The sequence below is a fragment of the Vulpes vulpes genome, unplaced genomic scaffold, assembly GCF_048418805.1.
Source record: "Vulpes vulpes isolate BD-2025 unplaced genomic scaffold, VulVul3 u000000716, whole genome shotgun sequence".
Classification (NCBI taxonomy): domain Eukaryota; kingdom Metazoa; phylum Chordata; class Mammalia; order Carnivora; family Canidae; genus Vulpes; species Vulpes vulpes.
This window is the reverse complement of record NW_027325774.1, coordinates 1-27,844: the sequence shown is the minus strand read 5'-3', so window position 1 is coordinate 27,844 and position 27,844 is coordinate 1. Positions and strand designations below refer to the sequence as shown.

General features: G+C 38.3%; 1 protein-coding gene across 1 annotated transcript; it reads left to right on the top strand.

The window, feature by feature from the left end:
- Window positions 1-44: 44 nt before the first annotated feature.
- On the top strand, window positions 45-25,056 carry LOC140597301 (ankyrin repeat domain-containing protein 26-like; the record flags this gene model as incomplete). Its single annotated transcript, XM_072745410.1, has 6 exons — window positions 45-115; window positions 11,596-11,790; window positions 11,878-12,552; window positions 14,118-14,201; window positions 17,039-17,151; window positions 24,924-25,056. Coding segments are annotated over exons 1-6 (1,227 nt in total), but the record flags the coding sequence as incomplete, so codon positions are not given.
- Between the last annotated feature and the right edge of the window lie 2,788 nt (window positions 25,057-27,844).

Genomic DNA, 27,844 nt, shown 5'->3' with positions numbered 1-27,844 from the left:
TAAAAGTGGAATGTAAGATCAATGGACTAGAAAAGTTGCTATCAGAAACAAAAGAAATGAAATCTCAGTTAGAGCATCAAAAAGTGGAATGGGAACGAGAACTCTACAGTTTAAGGTATGACATCTTGGTTTTAAGGAAATATTTCAACTATTTACTTTTTTTTTTTTAATAGAATCCACACTCAGCGTGGGGCTTGAACTCACAGCTATGAGATCAAGAGTCACATGCTCTGTCAACTGAGCCAGCCAGGAACCCCTTGAAATACTTACTTTTATGCTGCAGATGTGTAGGAGAAGTTTTATAATTGCTAATTTGCCTTCTGGGATTTTATAGGGAAGGAAACGCCGTTAGAAATGTGAAGTATCAAAAGACGAATAGGTAAAGAAACAGTGGTCTATGTATACAATGGAATATTCCTCAGCCATTAGAAACGACAAATACCCACCATTTGCTTCCACGTGGATGGAACTGGAAGGTATTATGCTGAGTGAAATAAGTCCATCAGAGAAGGACAAACATTATATGGTCTCATTCATTTGGGGAATATAAAATTTAATGAAAGGGAATAAAGGGGAAAGGAGAGAAAATGAGAGGGAAATATCAGTGAGGGTGACAGAACATGAGAGACACCTAACTCTGGGAAACGAACAAGGTGTAGTGGAAAGGGAGGTGAGTGGAGGCTGGGGTGACTGGCTGATGGGCACTGAGAGGGGGCACTTGACGGGGTGAGCACTGGGTGATATGCTGTATGTTGGCAATTTGAACTCCAATTAAAAAAAAAAAGATGTAAAGTGTGAGATTCATTGAAATAATACAGCAAGGTTTTAACAGTGAATACTTCTAATAATTTAATGTATATTCTAAAGCATAATTTTAATGACCATGTAGAAGTCCATCATATGTAAACCTCATTATTTAAGAAATTGAATTTTGGTTGTTTTCCATTTTCCTCTATTTTAATTAATGCTATAAGGAATGTCTTTTATTTAATTCTGTTTCTACATTCTTGGTTAATTGGAATAAATTCTCTAATGTAGCATTGTGTTAACGTATAAAAATATTTAGTAGAGGTCTCTGATCCATATTTTTAAATTGTTCTCAGGAAATTTTATATTAAATGCCCCCCAACAGAGTGTGAAATGGCCAGTTTTTCTCAAGACAGAAAAATTGGTTTATTCTTAACATATGCAGGGGTTAAAAAGTAAAATGGAAAAAATGATTAATGGTTAAGTTTTTCCAACATTTCTCACATATATAAAGAAAATTAATTCCAAAGTCTATGCTGAAAGCACATCTTACTCTTTATTCCTTACTTAATTAATATGGATCCTGTGGTGTTTTCAAAGGAGTTTTCAAATGATTTATAAAATACATAATGATCAACAAGGTTGACAATATTACAGAATAAGAAACATAAAAAACATGGGCAATAGATATTAGACTCCCTAGTCTAGTGCTGGTTCAGTGTCATCTGCAGGTGTGTGTTGTGTAAACGACATCTGCTGATGCTGTCTTACACTGAAGATCATTTTTAGAGGTACCTGTGATGTTTTGTGAAATAAAAATGTATTTCTAGTGAATTTATAAAGTTGTTGATAAACAACAACTTCTCTTTTTAATTAGTAATGAAATGATTTGTCTTAATTGAAGTGTAATTATGACTCTGTGGGGAAAAATGGCAATTTTGAACTCTAACTTTATTGAATAATTTCAGAATTCCTTTGCCTACAACATCTCCCAGAGTTATTACTGACTAAAACTTACTAAGTTGCAAAATGCTTTCTCATTGCTTCTTTTAAACTATATATCTTTTTGAAGAGATTGAAGTGAAAAATTAAAAAACATGAGCCCTAGAAAGGGAAAAAAAATTGAGAACAGAAAAATTTCCTTTGGATAATGAACCAACATATGTGGAACCAGATCATAAAATAAAATTTTTATTGCTAACAAGACAAATTTTAAAATGAACACATGCATTTGCAGATTGACCTTAAAACAAGAAAAAGAAAAAAGAAGAAGTGCTGAAATGTTATATATAAAAATTAAAGAGCAATTAAGAAGTAAAGAAGAGCTGAGTGAAGTAAGTCAATCGGAGAAGGACAAACATTATATGTTCTCATTCATTTGGGGAATATAAATGATAGTAAAAGGGAATGTAAGGGAAGGGAGAAGAAATGTGTGGGAAATATCAGAAAGGGAGACAGAACATAAAGACTCCTAACTCTGGGAAACAAACTAGGGGTGGTGGAAGGGGAGGAGGGCGGGGGGTGGGGGTGAATGGGTGATGGGCACTGAGGTGGGCACTTGACGGGATGAGCACTGGGTGTTCTTCTGTATGTTGGTAAATTGAACACCAATAAAAAATAACTTTATTATAAAAAACAAGAAGTAAAGAAGAGCAATATAGTAAAGAAATTGAAATGAAACAACAACTTCAACTTAATCTTAGAAGACGAAACTTGGAATTGAAGGGTGTAAAAAATAATTTGAATCAGGTAAATTTTTGGCAGTAATTGTATATTTCCATCAATATTATTTATAGTATCCCTTTGATATAATACATATTATTAGGCTTCAAATAGATTAAACATTTCATTTTAACTTAATAGCAACCATGATCTTTGTAGCTACAATTACTACCTTATTGGAATTCTTGGCCTCCTACATATGCCCTATGTATATATTTTGAATGAAGGGATGGAAGGTAAAAGGAGATAAATGTTATATTGATATATGGAATTGTGTTTATTTTTACACAGAGCATGGGCTGGGGGGAAAGGAGTAGAGGGAGAGGGAGGGAAATGAATCTCCAGCAGACTCTGGTTCTTGAGTCTCATGATCTGAGTCTCCAGCCTCACCTGGTTCTGAGTCTCGTGATCATGAGATCATGACCTGAGCCATAAAAAGAGTCGGACACTTAACCCACTGAGCCCCCAGGTGTCCCAGTTTTGAATTTTTTAATGTTGAAATATGAGCTAGATTTCCTTGAGATGCTGATAAAACTAGTTAAATGTTTTATACAGAAATCTTATTTCACAATACTATGTCTATTTGTATTTTTACTCTATGGCACATTTTGCTGTCATTTAATTTAAAATTTGAATTATTCATTGAGGATGAAAAGCCTTGTTATAAAAAAAGACCACTTTTGAACATTTTTTTAAGTTCTCTTAAGCCTTTTGACTTTTTTTTTTTAATGATAAGATCCAAAATCCTAATGAAAATGTGTCTCTAGGTTATAGAAGAGTAAAATGATGTTCAGAGACAACTTTCTTGAGAACAGAATGCCCAGAGTATTACATGATAGAATACTATTTTTTGTATATTTTTTTATTGGAGTTCGATTTGCCAGCATATAGCATAACACCCAGTGCTCACCTGTCAAATGCCCCCTCAGTGCCCATCACCCAGTCTCCCCACCCCTCCACCCACCTCCCCTTCCACTATCCCTCGTTCCTTTCTCAGAGTTAGGAGTCTCTAATGCGTTGTCACCCTCTCTACTTTTTCCCACTGATTTTCTCTCCTTTCCCCTATAATCCTTTTCAGTATTTTTATATTCCCCATGGAGTGAAACCATATGATGTTTGTCCATCTATGATTGACTTACTTCACTCAGCATAATACCCTCCAGTTCCATGCACATTGAAGCAAATGCTGGTTATTTGTCGTTTCTAGGGACTGAGTAATATTCCATTATATATACAGACCACATCTTCTATATCCATTCATCATTTGATGGATACTCAGGCTGCATCCACAGTCTGGCTATTCTGGAAAATGCTGCTATAAACATTGGGGTGCAGGTGTCGTGATTTTTCACTGCATCTCTATCTTTGGGGTAAATCCCGAGTGGTGCTATTGTTGGGTCATAGGGTAGCTCTATTTTTAACTCTTTGAGGAACCTCCACACAGTTTTCCAGAGTGGCTGTACCAGTTCACATTCCCACCAACAGTACAAGAGGGTTCCCCTTTCTCCACCTCCTCTCCAACATTTGTTGTTTCCTGTCTTGTTAATTTTCCCCATTCTCACTGGTGTGATATGGTATCTTTCTCCACCTCCTCTCCAACATTTGTTGTTTCCTGTCTTGTTAATTTTCCCCATTCTCACTGGTGTGATATGGTATCTCATTGTGATTTTGATTTGTATTTCCCTGATGGCAAGTGATGTGGAGTGTTTTCCCATGTGCTCGTTGGCCATTTGTATGTCTTTTTTGGTGAAATTTCTGCTCATGTCTTTTGCCCATTTCATGATTGGATTGTTTCTTTGCTGTTGAGTTTACTAAGTTCTTTATAGATCGTGGATACTAGCCCTTTACCTGATAGGTCATTTGCAAATAACTTCTCCCAGTCTGTAGGTTATCTTTTAGTTTTGTTGACTGTTTCTTTTGCCGTGCAGAAGATTTTTATCTTGATGAGGTCCCAATGGTTTATTTTTGCTATTATTTCCCTTTGCCTTCATCTGCAAAGAAGTTGCAGTGGCCGAGTTCACAAAGGCTGTTGCCTGTGTTCTCCTCTAGGATTCTGATGGTTTCCTGTCTCACGTTTAGATCTTTCATCCATTTTGAGTTTATCTTTGCGTATGGTACAAGAGAATGGTCTAGTCTCATTCTTCTGCACGTGGCTGTTCAGTTTTCCCAGCACCATTTATTGAAGAGAGTGTCCTTTATCCAGTGGATAGTCTTTTCCTGCTTTGTCGAATATAACTTGACCATGGAGTCGAGGGCCCGTTTCTGGATTCTCTATTCTGTTCTATTGATCTATGTGTCTGGTTTTGTGCCAGTACCACACTGTCTTGATGATCAAAGCTTTGTAATACAACTTGAAATCCGGCATTGTGATGTCCCCAGCTCTGGTTTTCTTTTTCAATATTACCCTAGCTGTTTGGGGTTTTTTCTGATTCCACACAAATCTTAAGATTATATATTCCAACTTTCTGAAGAAAGTGAAGAAAGTCCATGGTATATGGACAGGAATGCATTGAATGTAAATCGCCCTGGGTTAGCATAGACATTTTGACAATATTAATTCTTCCAATCCTTGAGCATGGAATATTTTTCCATCTCTTTGTGTCTTCCTGGATTTCTTTCAGAAGTGTTCTGTAGTTGTTAGGGTATAAATCCTTTATTTCTTTGGTTAGGTTTTCCTTGGTATTGGTGGTGATCTCTCCTTTTACATTCGTGATTTTATTAATTAGAGTCTTTTCTCCTTTGTTTTTTAAAAGGCTGGCTAATGGTTTATGTATCTTATTCTTCCTTTCAAAGAACCAACTCCTGGTTTTGTTGATCTGTTCCACAGTTCTTCTGGTCTCTATTTCATTGAGTTCTGCTCAAATCTTCACTCTCTCTGTTCTGCTTGGTGTAGGTTTTATTTACTGTTCTTTCTCCAATTCCTTTAGGTGCAAGGTTAGCTTGTGTCTTTGAGGTTTTTTTCCAGTCTTTTGAGGGATGCTTGTATTGCGATGCATTTCCCGCTTAGGATTGCTTTGGCTGTATCCCAAGGATTTTGAATGGTTGTATCTTCATTTTCATTATTTCCATGGATCTTTTTATTTCTTCTCTAATTTTCTGGTTGACCCATTCATCTTTCCGCAGGATGGCCTTTCTCCTCCATGTGTTTGAGTTTCTTCCAGATTTCTTCTTGTGATTGAGTTCTAGTTTCAAAGCACTGTGGTCTGAAAATATGCAGGGGACAATCCCAATGTTTTGGTATTGGGTGGCCTATTCTGAGAAAGTTCCATGAGAAGACTGTGTATTCAGTTGCTTTCAGATGTAAAGTTCTGTAAATATCTGTGAAATCCATGTGGTGCAGTGTATCGTTTAAAGCTCTTGTTTCTTTGGAGATGTTGTGCTTAGAAGATCTGTCATTTGCAGAACGTGCCGTGTTTAAGTCTCCTACTACTAGTGTATTATTATCTAAGTATGCCGCTACTTTGGTTATTAATTCATTGATATACTTGGAAGCTCCCACATTAGAAGCATAAATATTCATGATTGTTAGATCTTCTTGTTGGATAGACCCTTAAAGTATGATATAGTGTCCCTCTTCATCTCTTACTACAGTCTTTGGGATAAACTTTAATTTATCTGATATAAGGATGGCTACCCCTGCTTTCTTTTGAAGACCATGTGAATGGTTCTTTTGAAGAACCATGTAAATGGTTCTTCAACCTTTTATTTTCATGCTGTAGGTGTCCTTCTATCTAAAATGAGTCTCTTGTAGACAGCAAATAGATGGGTCTTGATTTTTTTATCCAGTCTGAAACCCTGCGTCTTTTGATGGGATCATTTAGCCCATTCACATTCAGAGTACCTATTGAAAGATATTAATTTACTATCATTGTAATGTCTATTCAGTCCCTGTTTTTGTGGATTATTTCTTTGGGCTTCCTCTTTCTTTTACAGGGTCCCCATTAATATTACTTGCAGAGCTCATTTGGTGGTCACATATTCTTTCAGCTTCTGCCTATCTTAGAAGCTCTTTATCCTATTCTGAATGAAAGGCTTGCTGGATAGAGTATTCTTGGCTGGATGTTCTTGTCATGTAGAACCCTGAATATTTCCTGCCAGCTGTTTCTGGCCTGCCAGATCTCTGTGGAGAGGTCTGCAGTTAATCTAATATTTCTCCCCATATAAGTTAGAAATCTCTTGTCTCTTGCTGTTTTAAGGACTTTCTTTTTCTTTGGAATTTGCTTGTTTCACCATTAAATGTCGAGTTCTGCTTCCCCCCCTCCCCTTGGTGGGGGACCTCTCTATCTCCTGGACCTGAATGCCTTTTTCCCTCCCCAAATATGGGAAGTTCACAGGTATGATTTGTTCAAATATCCTTTCTGGCCCTCTGGCCCTCTCGCCCTCCTGTGGAACCCCAATTATGCATAGATGTTTTCCTTCTGAGGTTCTCAGTTATTTCCCTTAACTTTTCCTCATGGTCCTTTAATTGTTTTTCTGTTTTCTCTTCAGCTTTCCTCTTTGCCATCAACTTGTCTTCTGTGGCACTCACTCTTTCCTGTAACTCATTAACCCTCATTGTTAGGACCTTCAGTTTGGATTGCATCTCATTTAATTAATTTTTAATTTTGACTAATTAGATCAAAATTCTGCAGTCATGAAGTTTCTTTAATACTCTCTGCTTTTTTACAGAGCTACCACTAGCTTTATAATTGTGCTTTTGAATTGGCTTTCTGACATCGAATTGTAATTCAAATTTTGTAAGTCTGTGGAAGACAGTACTGTTTCTGATTCTTTCTTTTGTGGTGAGATCTTCCTTCTAGTCATTTTGCTCACTGCAGAGTGGCTGTATGAACGGGCTGAGTCAAGACTATCAACCACAATCTAAGTCAATTTCACCTTAGATGATTGTTTTTAAACATTTCATTTATGTATTTTTGAGAGACACAGAGAGAGGGGCAGAGACACAGGCAGAGGGAGAAGCAGGCTCCATGCAGGGAGCCTGATGTGGGACTTGATCCTGGGACTCCAGGATCATGCCCTGAGCTGAAGGCAGGCACTAAACCACTGAGCCACCCAAGGTTTCTTATCCTTCGATGATTCTGGCAAGGTCCATGACATGAAATTTAAAACGAAGAGAAGAACAAAATAACACAAAATGACCACTAAAGTGAAAAACAAATTTTAAAACAAAGTAGTAGAAAATAAAAGGCCAAAAATGCCAAGGAAGAAAAAAAGAGAAAAAAAGCAAAGGTAAAGAGGGGGAAAAAAAAAGAAGTAGAAAAATAAAATGTTGGGGGGACTGGGACATGGTGGTGGTGATGCAGTTGTAGTGGAGAGAGAATGTAGTCTACCTGAGGGGTGCTAGGGGGTGATCCTCTTGGTCCTGGGTGTATTAAGTTCTGTATGTTAGAAGATACTGAGTCCCAAATTTCTATAAACCAGAAATACTTGTAGAGAGCCCCAACATTGTTCCCCAAAACATAAATGAGATAAAAAGGGGGGCAGATTGGGAATGAAGAGAGAATATAGTCTCACAGAATGAACCAGCACGGTATACCACTTGGTTCTGGGTGCATGCTGGTCCTGTTTTAGAAGGTATTGTGCCATTGTAGAACAAAATGAGGCACAGAAAACAAAAAAGCACACACACACAAAACATATCTCGTCTAGCTCCCAAAATTACGTTGAGTATGTTGAAGGGAATCTAGAAGTGGAAAATATATCTGAGACATGTAATTGTAAACATATGAGAGTCAAAAAGGAAGAAACTTGAAAAGGTGGCAAAATATTGTAGTTAAGGTGGAAAAGGAGAAAGAAAATTGGAAACTTACAGTCTGATAAAAAATGAGTTGTACTGGAACATGCGGGGGGGAAGAGGGGTACCCTCTAGTTCTATATACTGTAGATCCCTCCACTTCCCCTGGAGCTTTCCAGCGCTGCTGGGTCGGGAACTCCCCCTGTCCTTCCAGCTGGTCTTCTGGGGGAGGGGCAGGTGTGTGCACCTTGGGGAGCTGTCCCGCCCCCTGCTGGGTGCAGGGTCATGGGGAGCCGACCTCCCGTGAGGCCCGTGTCCCCGGCGGCCCCTCTTCCGGGCACCGGGTGGCACCAGGAGGGACAACCACACCGGCGGCGGCCAGGTCTCCCTGGCCCTGGAGGGCGCCCCCCGCCGTGACTCCTGCCATCTCCCAGGCCACAGGGGCCTGGCTGCTCCCGGGGCAGGAGGGTCCTCGCTGTCCTGGGCCCTCCCCGCCTCGGCCTGTCCCGGGAGGAGCGCAGGATCCCGGCTGTGTCCCCTGGGGTCCGGTGCCTGCGCTGCTGGAGTCTGGCTCCCGGAGCCCCTCCCGACCCACCGGCTTCTCCCTGGGCCCGGCGCAGCGCGCTCCAGCCCTTTAGGGAGCTGGGCCGGAGTGGGGGGCGCTCTCCCCCGGCGCACTTCCTCTGTCAGTGACCCCAAGACTGGAGGTCCCCCCCTTCCTGCCCGAGGTCCCTGCTGAGCGCCTTTCCATCCCGGAGGAATCCGGGGCGGATTGTAAAGCTCCCACTCGTCCGCTCCTCCGGGACTGGGCTTTCCCGCCTGGGAGGCTTTCCCCGCCGCAGGCCTTAGCCAGGCTCCTCCGGTGCCCCCCCACCCTTGATTCTGTTTTATTTTTTTCCGCCTTCCTACCTTGTTAGAAGCGAAAACCCTTCGCTCTGTACCGTTCTGACTGTTCTCTCTTTAAATCTCAGGTCAGGGGGATCCCTGGGTGGCGCAGCGGTTTGGCGCCTGCCTTTGGCCCAGGGCAGATCCTGGAGTTCCGGGATCGAGTCCCACGTCGGGCTTCCGGCATGGAGCCTGCTTCTCCCTCCTCCGGTGTCTCTGCCCCATGTCTCTTTCTCTATCATAAATAAATAAATAAATCTTAAAAAAAAAAAAAAAACTCAGGTTGGGCACTTGCCCCGGGAGGGGGGGCACTTGACGGGTTGAGCACTGCGTGTTATACTATATGTTGGCAAATCGAACTCCAGTAAAAAAATAAATAAATAAAAATCAATCAATCAATCAATCTCAGGTCGAATTCGTAGGTGTTCAGGGTGATTTGAAAGTTATCAAGGTAAGTTGGTGGGGCCAGGTGCTTGAGGATCCCTACTCCTCCCTCACCTTGCCCCCGTCCCACCCAAGATGGAATTCTAAACAATCACCTTTGCAAACGAAATGAGACAGAAATGCCTCATACTAAAATGAATTCTGAGGTATTTTCTTTAGTTATTTTGAAGTACGTGTGTATGTATTTGTACGTATGTATATTTTATTTTTTGGAATTATTATTTTTCTCCATGCATGTGTATATTTCTAAAAAAACCAACCCTGTACATTATGGAAAGTACAGAGGATTTTAAAAGAATACATATATATGTGTGTGTGAGTGTGTGTGTGTATATATATACATATATACATAGATACATACATACAGACACATACGGGTCTATATGGGGGGGAGTGAAGTTTGTAGTCCATTCATTAATTTAAATACATTTGTCTGTGGTGTCAAATAGTGACATTCATAATGCCCTTATCTGAAGGAGAAGTTTTTATTATTTTGGGAAATAGTATGGAATTTATGAGCTTTCCATAAGCACAAAACTCTTGCTACTAACAACATATGCTTTAGTTTTTGGCAATTCCTTCACCACCTCTATATTCATAGAGAGGTTAGTTTCACACTTGATGAACAGGAGGAAAAGTGTAGCCCATCTTAAGACCTTACTTCAGATGTTAGTCTCCTACTTTTGAGAAGAGTAACAATTTGCTCCAACTAGCATCTGATTTCATTACAAGGAGCTTTTTTTAAAAAAAAATTTTTTCATTTAGTTATGATAGTCACAGAGAGAGAGAGGCAGAGACATAGGCAGAGGGAGAAGCAGGCTCCATGCACCGGGAGCCCGATGTGGGATTCGATCCCGGGTCTTCAGGATCGTGCCCTGGGCCAAAGGCAGGCGCCAAACCGCTGCGCCACCCAGGGATCCCTACAAGGAGCTTTATAAATAATCATATGCTGTAATATATACTTACTGGTAATTATTGATAAGTCTTTTGTTGCTAATAAAATAGCTCAGTGTATTTTCCCCTCTTCTGCATCTATTGCCATTTTAAACATCTGAAGAGGAAATAAAATTAGTTGTAGCCACAAATAATCTCATGATTTTTCTAGGAGCTACATAAATTTTACCTTAGTTAGTATTGGTATTTTGAAATATAAGGCTTTTTTTTTTCTTTTTAAAAGACTTTCTGGATTCATTTGACAGAGCACAAGCAGGGGGAGTGGAGGCAGAGGGAGAGAGAAAGCAGGCTTTTTGCGGAGCAGGGAGCCTGACACGGGACTTGCTCTCAGGATCCGGGGACCATGACCTCAGCCGAAGGCAGAGGCTTAACTGACTGAGCCACCCAGCCACTCCCGAAATACAAGGCTTCTTTTGTATTTAAGATTCACGCTAGAGAAGTAGCTGCAGTTTGGTGCCAGAACAGCGGTAGTGGGTACAAAGACCTGGGGAATGTCCTGCAGCTCACTTAGTATTTTTAACCTCTCCATTCTGGAATTGTGATAACTAAAAGAGATAATTAATGTATGCAGACATGTTTGTAGTACAATGCCTAGATTTATTAGTTATCAGTAGATACAATTCTTATAACTGAGTATACAAATGTTAGAAAAGTAGAATACATATGCAATATTCTCAGAACAAAGTGAGGTTAGGAAATTGAATCTGTCCAAATATATGCAGAGCTAAGGGTTTTCCTGTGGACTGTGTTAGACATGAGACTATAAACTCAGTTTTAGTGTAGTCAGATGTATTAGTCTTTTCTTTCAAGCCTTCTGCGTTTGTTGTAAACCAGAGAAAGACCTTTCCAATTCTGAGATTCTTAGGATTTTGTCATGATTTCTTTTTCCTTTCATGCATTCATTGCTTTCAATTAAACTTTTGAACTTTGGGGAATTTATGCTTGTATAAAAGTTTGAGGCTTGGATCCAACTTTGTGTTTTTCCAGTTGGATATCCACTTAACTGCAACCTATTCCTTGTATAAACATAGGATATTCTTTGATTTCAGAGAAAATCATGATAATGTCATTTTATTGAGTTCCAGCTAAAAGACTCTTGTTTTACTTAGGTTTCTCCTCCTCATGAAAAAGAGAAAGGTCTGTTACACGAAAACCGCACGTTGCAAGATGAAATTGCCACGCTAAGACTGGAAATAGACACAATTAGGAATCAGAAACAGGAAAAGGAAAAGAGGTATCATGAAGACACTGAAATTAAAAAAGAAAAGAATGACAGTCTTCAAAACTCCATAAAACTGAATGAGGTAACATTAACAAATACAGTATTCCAATCTAGTGGGCGGCTGAATGTTGTGACAACTGAGAATAACATGCTGAACTCTAAACTGCAGGATGAAAAGCTAAACAGAGAAAGACTGGAAGCAAAACTTCAGTCATACCAAGCTAGACTCGCTACAGCTATACAGGATCACGATCAAAGTCAGGCATCAAAAAGAGACCTAGAACTTGCATTTCAGAGAGCAAAAGATGAGTGGTGTCATTTACAGGCCAAAATGAACTTTGAGATGTCTAACCTAAAAGAAAACAATGAGGTGCTTTCTCAGCAACTTTCTGAAGCCGAAAGTAAACTCAACGCCCTAGAAAGTGAGCTCCAGTACACAAGAGATGCTCTCAGAGAAAAGACTTTGGCTTTAGAACATGTACAAAGAAACCCAAAACAAACAGAGGGTCAGAAGAAGGAAATTGAGCAGAAATATCAAAACGAACAAGGCAAAGTGAATGAATACATTGGAAAGCACGAATCCTTAGAAGGCAAATTATCTCAACTACAAAGTGAAAATATGTTGCTCCGAGAGCAACTAGATGATGCCTACAGCAGAGTGGAGTGTAAAGAAAAGACTAGAATTGATCTGGAAGACCAGGTTCACCTTATTGTAAGAAGTCTTCAAGCCGAAAGTGAAAAACGAAGTCTTTTACTGCAAGAAAGAAATAAGGAGTTAATCAATGAATGTAAACATTTAATGGAAAGAGTATTTACGTATGAAAAGGAGAAAGAAGAAAGAGAAGTAAGTAATCAGAAAGACAAATATTTGTCAAGCTTCCTGTTAGAAAATTCAAAGTAATGTTTGGTTATGGCTTATTAGTACTATTTTTTTTTTTTTTTTTGGAGAGAAATAGTGCACCTGCACTTAAATGGGAGTGGGGCAGATGGAGAGGGAGAGAGAATCCAAAGTGGGCTCTATGCCCAGTGCAGAGCTCCACTTCATTACCCTGAGATCACGACCTGAATGATTATGGGTCAGTTTTGAATCTAGATGAATATAAAAAAATATAGACCTGTGAGTCAGCATAACTTGTATCCAGCAAATAAAAATTAGACCTGAAAGGTGCTTTAATTTGAATAAAAATGTGCGTCATCTAGGAGAAACCTCAAGAGGTTAAGTTATACATTGTTAAAGAAAGGAGTCTGATATTAATAATTTATTGTTAGTACTACTAAAATAGTTTTAATTCTTGTCATCACGTTTTAATACCATTATGAACAGATAAGTGGAAACGCTCATACCTGAGTGTTTTGACCTTGAGGTTCAAATAAGTGGATTAACTTGACAACTAACTCCAGATTTGTCACATGAACTGAAGTGTAGGTGCTGTATCTCAGTACTTTTTTTTGATACCTTTTTAAGCATTTTCAGTTAGCATACTTTTATTTTTATTTATGTAAATTTAAATGTTTAGTCTCAAATCATTTATTCTTGTGACCTTTTAACTCTTTGAAGGCATCTACTTTTCACTAAATCATAATTTGGGATAACTGGTGACTTAGCAAAGCTGTATTTGATTTCATCTTCCCACTACGGTTTATAATTTAAGCATTTTTCAAATAATTTGCTCATTTCAAAACTCAAGTAACTACCATTTGGGCTTAAAATTTTCCAATAGAATTGTATCTTTGTGATTTATTAATTTGACACTGGATCTCTATTTTCAGGCTACTGAGGGAGGGATGGCAGGATTCTTGTATAGCAGGAGTGGAGTGAGCATGAACAGGGGAGGGAGCTCTAGGAGCTGAGGCCAGGAGGGAGGCAGAGGCCAGGTTATGTAGGGGGCTTGAGGGCCATTAGTATGACTTCACTTTTGTTCTGAGATAGTAACCTATTGGAAGGATTTGAGCAGAGGATTGAGTATGTGAAGAACTCGGAAGTTAATTTTAGCCTCTAATAAAAAAGAGAGAAAACATTTCATTAATGTAGGATTTACCACTGCTAGCCTCACCTATATAATACCCATATCTTTTTGAGACTTCAGCTGGCTAGGAAGCTTTGCAAATTCATCAACAAGGAATGGAGAGTGGGGCTGAAATAATTATCTATGTAACATAATACTGACTAGGCAGGAGGATGACACTTTTTGTGTCTTTAACTGAATTCACTTAACAGCAGTGTGTACACTCTAGGAATAAAAGGTGAGTTGATGTATGTGGTGATAAAGTACATACATTAGAATTATATATTATTAACATAATAATAGGATGATTTCTAAAATCAGTAACAGGAGGTCTTATTAGGTAGTTATGAGAGAACTTCAACAAGAACTGGCTGATGCCCTAAAAAAGCAATCTATGTCACAGGCTTCACCGGAGTTATCACATTATCGTATTAATTTAGAAGATGAAGTACAGGATTTAAAAACATTGGATCAAATCGAAAGTCAGGTATGTATTACATATAACATGTCAACAGTTCATCTGTAGCTGGTTAAATAATATAAAGTGTTTTAGGATGCTAGTTTCCATGGGCCACTTTCTTTTGTATTTTCGTTTCAGTTTAGCATAATTTTAGTGTCTTCACCATGCACTTTTTTTTATTAAATTCTGACTTTTCATTCTGCTCTCTGTGTGATATGTTTTTTTCTTATAGCATTTACCCATTCACAGAAATTGAGCGACTTTTTTTTTCCTGCTATACACTTTTTTTAATGATTTATTTATTTATTTGAGAGAGAGAGAGAGAGAGAGAGAGAGAATGCATGTCCATGCACACTCATGAGTAGGGGGAGGGGCACAGGGAGAGAGAAAGAATCTCCAGGAGATTCCCTGCTGAGTACAGAGCCCCATGCCAGCTTAAACCCACCACCAATGAGATCATGACCTGAGCTGAAATCATGAGTTGGACGCCTAAACCAACTGAGCTACCCAGATGCCCTAAAAACAATGTTTTCTAATGAGATCTCTATTACCATGATGAGGCGAGCTAGATAAAATCAGAAGATAAGGTTTAATGGAATGTTTCAGACATTGTCTGGACAATGTCTGAAAGACAATGTCACTTCTCATCTTCACTTTTATTGATGGATATACACTCTGTACTGATTTCAGGAAAACTTGTAAAGAAAGGTTACGACTAGTAGAACTGAGGCATTTCCTTCATTTTCTTTTCCTTTAATGTATTTATTTTTAACATATTTATTTATAAATATTAGAAAATATTTATATTTTTAATATTTATATATTAAAAATGCATGGAAATACTCAGATGATGTATATACAGCCAAAAGCGAGAATTAAGAAAATTATCTAGGTCCTGCCATTGACTCTTTTTAAAAGCTTTATTGAGCTATAAATACACCTACCATACAGTTGACCCATTTAACATGTGTTGTTGTCGCTGAGTATATTTATAGGGTTTTGCAACTATCACTGCCATCAGAACATTTTCATCACCCTGAAAAAAAACCCTCAGCTGTTGCCCTTGACCTCCGGCAACCAGAAGTCTACTTCTTGTCTCCATAGAGTTGCCTATTGTGAATGTTTCACATAAAGGGAGTCACACCATGTGTGGTCCTTTGTGACTCGCTTCTTTCACTTCCTGTTTTCAGGGTTCACCTGTGTTCTAGCATATGTCAGTGCTTCATTTCTTTTTCTGGTTAGACAGTCCTCCATTGTGGGCTAACGCCCTTGTTCATTCATCATTTAATGCACCTTTGGGTTATTTCCACTTTGTGGCCATTAATAATGCTGCTGTGAACATTGATTTAGTTGTTGTCTGGCATCTGTTTGTATTTCTATGCCATCAGGTTTTATCCTTTAAGTTAATTGGGGTGATTTTACCATCTCTCACCCTTTTTTTTGTTTTTTTTACTCATTCTACCCTTCTGTCTTTTTAGTTTCCCTTCCTCTTGCCTAATCGTACACTATTGAGTCCTGGCTCATTGTCTCTCATTCTCCATGAGGCTTTTCTGATTATTCTAACTCCCCCGTGAACTTACTTTCTTCACCCGTATTATCTAGTCTGTGCAGACCAGTTTAGTCCTTTATTTTACATTGTTTTTATTTTTTTTTCATGAGCGATGATTCTGTCTTCCTATGTACAAATGCATCTAAGAGGGAAAATATTTTATGTGTATGGTACCTGTCCTTGCCTAAATTTGAGAATATCTTAACAGTTTTTAGGATAAAATTAAGTACTTTATACCATAGCAGTAATTTCTGATTGAAACACATTGACATAACAAAGCTGTATTCTAAATGTATTTTAAGCAGTTAAGTGTAAAACTGAAAGCATTTAATCCGACCAGACAAAGTGTTCAATCGGATGCTGTTTTTTTCTGATTTGGAGAACTCTGAGAGGATGTGAAAAAGAGGAATAGCAAGGGTCCAAGGACTGAATGTCAGCGTTTGCTGTCATTTAGAAATGAAATGGGATTAGAGGAGCAGAGGGAAGATGTGGCATTGTTTTCAGCTGCTGCTGAGAAGTAAAGCAGGATCAGGACTTGTAAAAACAGATCCTTGATGATTGTCAAAAATTTTCAGTGGAATTCCAGGATTGAAAGTCAGATTTTAGTGTAAAAGACGCGATGAAAAGATGAATCTGTGCCTGAGATGACACATGAAAGAATGTTCGAGTCCAGTGAAAGGGGAAAAGCAAGATGATGGAAAATGCTGCAAGAGTAAGGAAACGTTTTGATAGAATAGTGGGAAGGCTTGAAATTTATTTAGAGAGAAAAGTGGTCAATAGAAAAGAAGAAATTGAAATCTTGCAGAGAAATGTTTGAAATGCTTGCAGAGAAGGAGAGTATCTCATCCCAAAGTCAGATAATCATCAAAATTATAATGGGAACGGTATGGGAATTTTTCAGAGACTGTATCTTAATAAGCTGTGATCTCACAAAACCCAGAGTATCTTAAGATATTGGTGAAACTGCTTCTAGGACATCTCTAGAAACTCAAATGTAAGTATAGCCACGTTAAAGATTTTTTCATTAATATGGATTAAAAATCTCTGTCTGTATTTCCCAAGTAAATTTTGGCAATTTAAATTCTAGAAACAAAAATGATGAAAATATAAACTCAGGTGAAGCTGTTTTAACAAACATCCTTATTTTTGAGATTTCTTCTCATTGACATTTGGTTCATACCCTACATTTTATATGTATTTTATAAACCTGTCTAAACACATATTACCCATGGATTCATGAGAAATAGCATTTTATAAAAGAAGAAGGAGTCTCTTGATTTTTGAAACTAATGTTCTTAAAAAATTGTTTCCAAAGTGTGGTGATGAAAAGGTAAACCTAAAGAAATGTATGGAGTTAAAACAGCCTTTGCAGTTCAGGTTGGATCAAGAAGTGAAGAAAAATGAGGAATTACAAAAAGAGAATACAGGGTAAGACTAATATTTCACATCACTTTAACCATTAATTAACTAATTTATCTGTAATTGTAGTTTATAAAAACCTAAATAGAAATTCTTCCCAAAATACTACATTTACTCTTCCGTGATTCCTTAAATAATAACAACAATGCCTTTGACATATATTGTCATCTGCGCTTTTCATTGTCCACCGTGAATTATTTCTGCAAGATATCTTTGTTCTTAGGTAATCTTTCCTTTTAATAGTGTTCTTTTCTTAGAGCAGATATCCTAATCTCTAAAAACTTATCTGTGTCATTATATAACAACATCAAAAGTTATCTTGGATTCACTTGTATTTCTTTTTATTTTATATTATTTATTTGAATTCAAATTAACTTATAGTGTAATATTAGTTTCAGAGGTAGAGTTCAGTGATTCTTCAGTCTCATATAACACCCAGTGCTCATGCCCTCCTTAATCTCCATCAGGCAGTTACCCCATCCACCCAATCCCTTCCCCTCCAGCAACCCACAGTTTGTTTTCTAGTATTGAGTGACTTATGGTTTGTGTCCCTTTCTGATTTCATCTTGTTTTACTTTTCCTTCCCTTCCCCTATGCTACTCTGTTTTGTTTCTTAAATTCCACATATGAGTGAAATCGTATGATAATTTTCTTTCTCCAATTGACATATTTTGCTTAACATTATCCCGTCTGGTTCCATCGCATCATTGCAAATGGCAAGAATTCATTTTTCTTTTTTATAAATGTTATATATTTATTCATGAGAGGCACACACACACACACACACACACACACACACACACACAGTGAGAGATAGAGAGGCAGAGACGTAGGCAAGAGGGAGGAGAAGCAGGCTCAATGCAGAGAGCCCGATGTGGAACTCAATCCTGGGATTCCGGGATCATGCCCTGAGCCAAAGGCCAACTCTCAGCCACTGAGCCACTCAGGGGTCCCAAGATTTCATTATTTATTGGCTGAGTAATATTCTGTTCTCTCACCTCCCTCCCTCTCTCTCTCTGTCTAATAAATAAATATGATTACTTATTTATTTATATCTACATCACATCTTCTTTATGCATACCTCTTTCAAAGAACATCCATACCTCTCAGGTTGGCTATTGAGGATATTACTGGTATAAACATATGGGTGCAGGTGCCCCTTCGGATCCCGACCAAAGAGATCTTTGGGATTCATACCTTCTAGTGCAATTTCTGGGTTTTGCATAGGTAGCTCCTTTTTCAACTCTTTGAGGAACCTCTGCGACTGATTTCCAGAGTAGCTGCACCAGGTTGTATTCCCACCAACATCATAAGAGGATCCCCCTTTCTCTGCATTCCCGCCAACACCTGTCATTTCCAGACTTGCTAATTTTGGCCATTATGAAAGGCGTGAGGGGGAAACTCACCGTGGTTTTGATTTGTATTTCTCTGGTGCCAGCTGATGTTGAGCATGTTTTCATGTGTCTGTTGGCCATATGTATGTCTTCTTTGGAGACATGTCCTTTCATTTCTTCTGCCCATTTCTTCATTGGGTTATCTTTCTTTGGGTGTTAACTTTGAATTAGCTCTTTATAGACTTTGCATACCAGCCTTTTATCTGATAAGGCATTTGCAAACACCTTCTCCCATTCTGTCAGTTGTCTTTTGGTTTTGTCAACTGTTTCCTTGCTGTGTAAAAGCTTTTTATCTTGATGAAGTCCCAGTAGGTCATTTTGGCATCTGGTGACATGTCTAGCAAGAAGTTGCTGCAGCCAAAGTCACAGAGGTTGCTGGCTGTGTTGTCCTCTAGGATTTTGATGGATTCCTATCTCACATTTGGGTGTTTCATCCATTTTGAGTCTATTTTTGTGTATAGTGTAAGAAAATGGTCCAGTTTTATTCTTCTACATGTGGTGGTCTGATTTTCCCACACCATTTGTTGAAGAGACCACTTTGTCTCCATTGGATTTTCTTTCCAGTATTGTTGAAGAGGAGTTGACCATAGAGTTGAGGGTCTACTTCTGGATTTTCTCTTCTGGGCCATTGATTGACATGTCTGCTTCTGTGCCAGGACCATACTGTCCTGTTGATCACAGCTTTGCAATAGAGCTTGAAGACTGGCTTCTAATGTCACCAGCTTTGGCTATGTTTTTCAACATACCTTTGGCTATTCAGGGTCCTCTAAGGTTCCAAACAAATTTTAGTATTATTTACTCCAGCTGTATGCAAAGAAGTTGGGGGCAGCCCAGGTGGCTCAGCGGTATAACTCTGCCTTCAATCCAGGGTGTGATCCGGGAGACCCGGGATCAAGTGCCACGTTGGGCTCCCTGCATGGAGCCTGCTTCTCCCTCTACCTGTGTCTCTGCCTCTGTGTGTGTGTGTGTGTGTGTGTGTCTAATGAATAAATAAATAAAAAAATCTTGAAAAAGAAAGAAAAGAAGTTAGCAGTACTTTGATAGAGATTGCATTGAATGTAGAGATTGCTCGAGCTTGCATAGACATTTTAACAATATTTGTTCTTCCAATCCATGAACATGGAATGATTTCAGTTCTTTATGTCTTTCTCAATTTCTTTCCAGAATGTCCTGTCGTCTTCAGAGTACAGATCCTTGTCTCTTTGGGTGGGTTTATTAGGAGGTATCTTATGGTGTTTAGTGCAATGGTAAATGGAATCGACTCCTCAGTTTCTCTTTCTTCCATCTCATTGTTAGTGTATAGAAATGCAACTGATTTCTGTGCATGGATTTCCTATCCTGCTGCTTTGCTGAATTCAGGAAAGGGTCCTAGCAATGTTGGGGTGGCATCTTTTGGGTTTTCCACATAGGATATCATGTCCTCTGAGAAAAGTGAGAGTTTGAGTTCTTTTCTGATTCAGACGCCTTATTATTTCTTTTTGTTGTCTAATTGCTGAGGCTATGTCGAACAACACTGGTTGTCCAGAGAGTGGACCTCCCTGTCGTGTTCCTGACCTTAGTGGCAAAGCTCTCAGTTTTTCCCCATTAAGAATGGCATCGGGTGTGGGCTTTTCGTACATGGCTTTTATGATATTGAGATATGCCCCCCCCTCCCTGCACTGCAAAGAGTATTGATCCTGAAAGGGTGCTGCACTTTGTCAACTGCTTTTTCTGCATCTGTTGAGAGGATCCTATGTTTCTTATCCTTTCTTTTATTACTGTAGTGTATCACATTGGTTCATCTGTGGATGTCGAATCACCCTTGCAGCCCAGGCATAAAACCCACTTGGCCATGGTGAATAATCCTTTAATGTACTGTTGAATCCTCCCAGCCAGTGTCTTGGTGAGAATTTTGGCATCCGTGTTCATCAGGGATATGGGAGTGTAATTCTCCTTTTGGGTGGGGTCTTGGTCTGGTTTTGCGATCAGAGTAATGCTGGCCTCACAGAGAACACTGGAAGGTTTCCCTTCCATTACTAATTTTTATAAACAGCTCCGAAGAATAGATTAATTCTTCCTGGAATGTGTGGTAGAATTCTCCTGGGAAGCCACCTGGTCCTGGACTCTTGTTTGTTGGCAGATATTTGATGACTGCTCCCATTTCCTTGCTGGTTATGGGTCTGTTCAGGTTTCCTGTGTCTTCCTGTTTCAGTTTTGATAGGAAGGGATCCATTTCTTCCAGATTGCTTAGTTTGTTGGCATATAGTTGCTCAGAATGTGTTCTTAGAGTTGTCTGTATTTCTCTGGTGCTGGTCGTGATCTGTCTTCTTTCATTCATGATCTTATTTCTTTGGGTCCGTTCTCTTTTTGATATGTCTGGCCAGGGGTTTATTGATCTTATTCTGTCAAAGAACCAGCTCCTGATTTCATTGATGTGTTCTACTGTTCCTTTGGTTTCTATTTCATTGATTTCTGCTCTGATCCTTATGAATTCTCTTCTCCTGCTGGTTTTAGGTTTTATCTTCTGTTCTTTTCCAGCTCCTTTAGGTGTAAGGTAAGCTTGTGTACGTAGGACCTTTCTCGTTTCTTGAGAAAGACTTGTATTGCTATATACTTCCTTCTTAGGATGACCTTTGCTACATCCCAGATGTTCTGAGCAGTTGTGTTTCCATTTTCATTCATTTCTATGAGGTTTTTCAAACTGTGCTTTTATTCCCTGGCTTGATTCTTTAACCTCCGTGTATTTGAATTCTTTCCAAATTTCCTCTTGTGATTAAGTTCCAGTTTCAAAGCATTGTGGTCTGAAAGTATGCAGGGAATGATCCCAATCTTTTGGTATCAGTTGAGACCTCATTGATGACCCAGTACATGATCTAGTGTGGAACATGTTCCATGTGCACCCGAGAAGAATGTGTATTCTGTTGCTGTAGGATGGAATGCTCTGAAGTTATCTGTGAAGTCCATTTTGTGCAGTGTGTCATTCAAAGCCCTTGTGCCCTTGTGGATCTTCTGCTTAGATGATCTGGCCGTTACAGTGAGTGGTGTGTTAAAGTGCCTACTATTATTGTATGACTATCAATGTGTTCCTTTAATTTTGATATTAATTGGTTCATAAGGGAGGCCTGGGTGGCTCAGTCGGTTAAGCCCTTGCCTTTGGTCAGGTCATGTTCTCAGGGTCCTAGGATCAAGCCCTCATCAGGCTCCCTGTTCAGTGGGGAGTCTGCTTCTGTTCTCTCTCTGTGTCAAATAAATAAATAAATAAACAAATAAATAAATAAATAAATAAATGAAATCTTAACAGAAAACTGGTTTATATCGTTGGCTGCTCCTACTTTAGAGGCATTAAAACTTAAAATTGTTCAATTTTCTCTTTGGATAGACCCTTTAATTATGGCATAGTGTCTTTCTTCATCTCTTAATGCAGTCTTTGGTTTAAAATACAACTTTTCTGATATCAGGATTGCCACTCCACAGTTTTTTTTTTTAATGTCCTTTAATATGATAAAATGGTTTTCTACCCCCTCACCTTCAATCTGGTGTTGACTTTGTGTCTAAAATGAGTCTCTTACACATAGCATATCGATGGGTCTTGTTTTTTGTTTTTTTTTTTTTAATCCCCTGGGATACCCTGTGTGTTTTGGTTGGGGCATTTGGCTTGTTTACATTCAGAGTAACGATTGAAAGATATGGATGTAGTGCCATTGTATTACGTGTAAAGTCCGTGTTTTGGTGTGCTGTGTCTGTTCCTTTCTGGTCTGTGTTACTTTTGGGCTGTTTGGTTAAAGGTTCCCCTTTACCACTTCTTGCAGGGCTGTTTTAGGGATCACAAATTCTTTTAGTTTCTGTTTGTCCTGGAAGCTTTTTATCTCCCCTTGTATTTTGAATGAGAACCTTGCTGGATAAAATTCTTGGCTGTAGATTCTTCTCATTGAGCACCCTGGGTATATCATGTCAGTTCTCTCTGGCCTGCTAGGTCTCTTTGGATAGATCGGCTGCCAGTTGAATATTTCTCTCCTTCTTGGTTCAGGGCCTCGTGTTCCAAGCTGCTTTCAGGATTTTCTCTTTGTGTCTGAAAGTTGCAAGCTTTGCTATTATATGTTGAGATATTGACCTGTTTTTTATTGATTTTGAGGAAGGTTCTCTGTGCCTCCTGGCACGTGAGTGCCTGTTTATTTCCCCAGATGAGGGACGATCTCTGCTATAATTTGCTCAAATATGCCTTCTGCCCCCTCCTTCCCCTCATTTTCTGGGATCCCCATTATTCTAACATTGTTTTGCTGTGTGGTAAGACTCATCTCTCAAATTCTCCTGTCATAGTCCAGTGGTTGTTTCTCTCGCATTTCCTCAGCTTCTTTATTCTCCATTGTTTTGTCTTCTATATCACTACTTCTCTGTGAAGCCTCATTTATCCTAGCAGTTAGAACCTTCATTTTTTATTGCATCTCACTAGGATTAGCCTTTTTTTATCTCAACTTGATTAGATATCAGTTGTTTTATTTCTCCAGAAAGGCATTCTTTAGTGTCCTCTGTGTGTCTTTTAAGCCCAGCTATTATCTTGATGGTCATTATTCTGAACTCTCACTCCAGCCTCTTCCTTCTATCCATGCTGATTAGGTTCCGGGCAGTCAGTACTACCTCTCGTTCTCTTTGTGGCGGTGAGTTTTTCCATCTTGTCATTCTGTCCAGAGAAGAAGAGATGAGTGAGAGAACAGAATAGAAAAATATCAAGTATGACCCCAGATAAATATATGCTAAACAAACCAGAAGAGACCCGAAGCCAATTTCAAGGTTAACAAAGGAGATAATAGAATTAGAGAGATCAAGAGACCAGAGCAGTACACTGGATCCTATGTGTATTTTGGTGTGTTTGAGAGGAAATTGCATCCCCAAATGGTTAAGAGGAAACCTTGTATATATACAAAAATAAAATTAAATACAAGGAAATTCTAGAATGTAAGTGTAAAAATGGAAATTAAAAGTCAAAATAAAAAGGATATTATGGGGGATCCATGAGTGGCGCAGCGGTTTAGCACCTGCCTTTGGCCCAGGGCACAATCCTGGAGACCCGGGATCAAATCCCACATCCGGCTCCCGGTGCATGGAGCCTGCTTCTCCCTCTGCCTATGTCTCTGCCTCTCTCTCTCTCTCTCTCTCTCTCTCTGTGACCATCATGAATAAAAAAAAAAGGATATTATCACCCAGTTGAACAAAACCAAGCAATATACCATATCCTATGTATATTTTGGTCTGTTTGTTAGAGAAATATATCCCAAAGGAAAAACAAGCAGGACTTACATGTATATAGAAATAAAATTAAGTACGGTGAAATAATAGAATGTAACTCTGAAGGTGAAAGTTAACCAAGACTTGCAGAAAGTGGTCACGTTTCTATTTGTAGAAATGCTGCAATTCTTTCCTTAGATCTCTGGTTGATTTCACAGGTGTTCAGAATGATTTGAAAGCTCTCTGGCTGAATTTCTGGGATCAGACAAAACTATGTTCTCCTCTTGCTCTGCCATCTCTGACTCAAGTGGCTTACATTTTCTTCCTGCATTTTCTAGTTATAAAATATATCATTCATACAAAAATATATGTCTGACTTAATGAAGAATAAAATGAACAATTTCACTACTCAGACTTTTAAAAAAGTCTTTCCGATGTCTCTGAAGCACCCACCTGGCTTCCTTTCTGCTTATTTGCTGAGTATTTAAGTGTTGCTCTGATCCGCCAAAACTTTTCTGTCATTTAACTTTGTTTCTCTGCATTGTTTGGCATCCTTCACTTTCCTAAGAGTGTACTAGCCAAGGTATTAGATTTTTGTTTAAAACAGTCTCATAGGCCATCATCATACATTCTCTCTCTGCTGATTTCCTTTCTTCTAAAGCTCTGCCTCTTCCTTCTTCCTCTGAATTCAAACTTTATAAATATTTTTCTTTCCTGTTTCTCTTTCTGTTTTGAATGATCTCCTTTGATGTTTTTTGTCTGTATTTTCTTTCCTTCTTGTAGACTGGTAGGTGGGTACCAAAATGTATTTTTGTGTCTTTATAAAACATTAATAGATGAGGATGCTTTTCTTCCTCACCATGGATTACTAGCCTCTACTACCTAATAATAGATTAATTTTTATATTCACATACTGAAAATAGATATTAATAATAACTTACAAGAACTCTTAATATAGTTACCCTGTTAACTCTTTAACTGCCATATGTGTCATAAAAATCTTTTCCATATTTTTTTACTTAGCAATGTAATTTAGTTGGTATTCTCTCAAACAATGAGAGATTGGAACAAATGAGATATCATAATTATAGATTTGTTTATGTGATAGAACATATTATCTATTTAAATAAGTATTAAATATTTCTTCTTAAAGGACCTGACTTACTCATTCTATACCTTCTGCAGGCTTAAGAACCTCTTAAACATGGCAAGAAGGATGTTATTAAGTAAATATGAAAATGGAGAGCTTCCATTCTATGGAGATTTAAAAACCAGTCAAACGGATGTGGATATTCAGATTAATATGCTAAAACAGAAGGTAATTTTTAATTAGTTTTGGGACTCTAAAATCATTGGGAGGGATCCCTGGGTGGCGCAGCAGTTTGGTGCCTGCCTTTGGCCCAGGGCGCGATCCTGGAGACCCAGGATCGAATCCCACGTCAGGCTCCCGGTACATGGAGCCTGCTTCTCCCTCTGCCTGTGTCTCTGCCTCTCTCTCTCTCTCTCTCTCTCTCTCTCTCTCTCTCTGTGGGTGTGTGTGACTATCATAAATAAATAAATAAAAATAAAATAAAATAAAATAAAATAAAATAAAATAAAATAAAATCATTGGGAAAAAAATCCCTCTGTGCTTTGAGCAGTAAAATACAGATTTTCCTACTAATCTTACATACTTGATATATATTTTTGGTGATAACTTTATTGAGATATAATGAACATACGATGCATATTCAAAGACTACCACAATCCATTTTAGAACATTTTGTCACCATAAAAATAAACCCTATGCCCTTTAACTGTCACCTCATGTTGGTTTCCCCCTCCCTATTCTTCTTAGCCATAGGTAGTCACCATTCTAGTCTCTGTCTCTATCGATTTGCTGCTGATTTTGGACAGGTCATCTCAATGGAATCACCAAATATTTGATCCTTTGTGACTGCCTTCTTTGGTTTAGCATGTTTTTAGATTTATTTTGTGCCATGTGTCAGAACTTTGTTTTTTTTTAATTTCTGAATAATATCCCACCATATGGACAGCCCACATTTTATTTATGTATTTATCATTTGGTGGACGTTTGAGCTGTTACACTTTTTGGCTGTTGTTAATAATGCTGTTGTGAATACGCATGTACAAGCTTTTGTGTGAACATTTCACTTCTCTTGGGTATATACTTATAAATGGAATTGTTAGTTCATATGTTAAAGGACCTTTTTGGTTTAAACATTTTTGGTTTAAACCTTTTGAGGAACTGCCAGACTATTTTCCAAACTGGCTGCACCATTTTACATTTATGTCACCAGTGTTTGAGGATTCTCATTTTCCCTGATTCTTGTCAATGTTTGTCATTATCTGTTGTTTTTGTTATAGCTATCCTATTGGGTGTAAAATGACGCGTTGTAGGGGTATTTTCATTTGTTTCAAATTTTTATTTGAATTCTCGTTAGTTGACATATCATGTAATATTGGTGTCAGGAGTAGAATTTAGTGATTCCTCACTTAAATACCCAGTGCTCATCAGTACAAGTGCCTTCCTTAATACCCATCACTCATCTAGCCCCCCCGCCCACCTCGACAGCAACACTTAGTTTATTCTCTATGGTTGAGATTCTCTTATGGTTTCCCTCTCTTTCTCTCCTTTTTTTCCACCTTCCCCTATGTTCATCTGTTGTTGTTGTTGTTTTTCTTGATTCCACATAGGAGTGAAATCATATGGTATTTGTCTTTCTCTGACTTATTTCACTTAGCATAATACACTTGTTGAGTTCCATCTGTCTTGTGGTTTTAATTTGCATATTTCTTAGAACTAGTGATGTTGAGCATCTCACCTTTATATGTGGTCATTATTCATTTCTATATCTTGCTTAAAGAACTAACCATTTCTTTTGCCCATTTTCATATTGGACTATCTTTTCATTATTGTAAGAGTTCTATCTATATCCTAACTACAGCCCCCTTATCAGGGATATGATTTTCAAATATTTTATTCATCACCTTGCCTTTTCACTTTTTCTTGATGGTTACATTTGAAGCATAGAAGCTTTTATTTTTTTAGATTTTGATGAAATCCTTAATCTGTTTCTGTCTTTTGATGCCATATTTAAGAAACTGTTGCCAAATGCAATCACCAACATACACACCTGTTTTTTTCTATGAGTTTTATAATTTTAGCTCTTAATATTTCATGTTAAGTTTGTACATACGTTGTGAGGTAGAGGTCTAATTTTATTACTTTGTGCGTGGATATCCATTTGTCTCAGTACCATTTGTTAAAAAGACTATTCTTATTCCATTTGAGTGTCTCGACACCCTTGTTGAAAATCAATCCACCGTAATTTGAGAGTTTGTTTTTAGATTCTCAATTCTAATACATTGACCTATATGTTTATCCTTATGCCACTACCAAATCAGATTTTATGAGAATTCTTTCCTAGTCCTCTTGCAAATTGCCACTCATTTATATTACAATTATGTAATAAGTCAATGTAGTAGAACCTAACTTTACTCCTGTAAAGACTTATACTTTTTGAAGGAGCCTTTTGCCAGCTTATGCCTTGCTGACTACCTGACACAATGAGAAGCCAGACTCAAAAAGATAGAGTCCCGTTTCTCTTCTCCAGTAATACCTGTAGTTTCTCACTCAGTGCCTCCCGCATCCATTTCCGTCAAATCTTGGTTGTAGGATCCACTGTCTACTATGTACTTCGTTGTGTTTTATTAACTTGTTATAATGCATAGACTCACCCATAGATTTCACCATCTAGGATATAAAGGATTAACTCTGGGTTATCAGCCTTCCTGTTTGGAAGTCTTGCTGATACATCATCTTAAAGTTCACAATTAGATACTCTTTTGACCTGGTTCTTGTGCACACAAGACTGGCGCCGATCCCGTTCTTGGCACAGATCGTACATTCTTGGAAAACAGAGTTGCCTGTATCCATCTTCTTTTACTGAAATAGAAAGATGTGCATAGCTGTACTTTGATAGGTCAATACATAATTAATGGAATAAACATTTCATTACATTATGTCAAGAATACACCTGTAAAATATCCTGTTGCATTTAATTGAATTATCAGGGAAGCCCGGGTGCCTCAGTGGTTTAGCA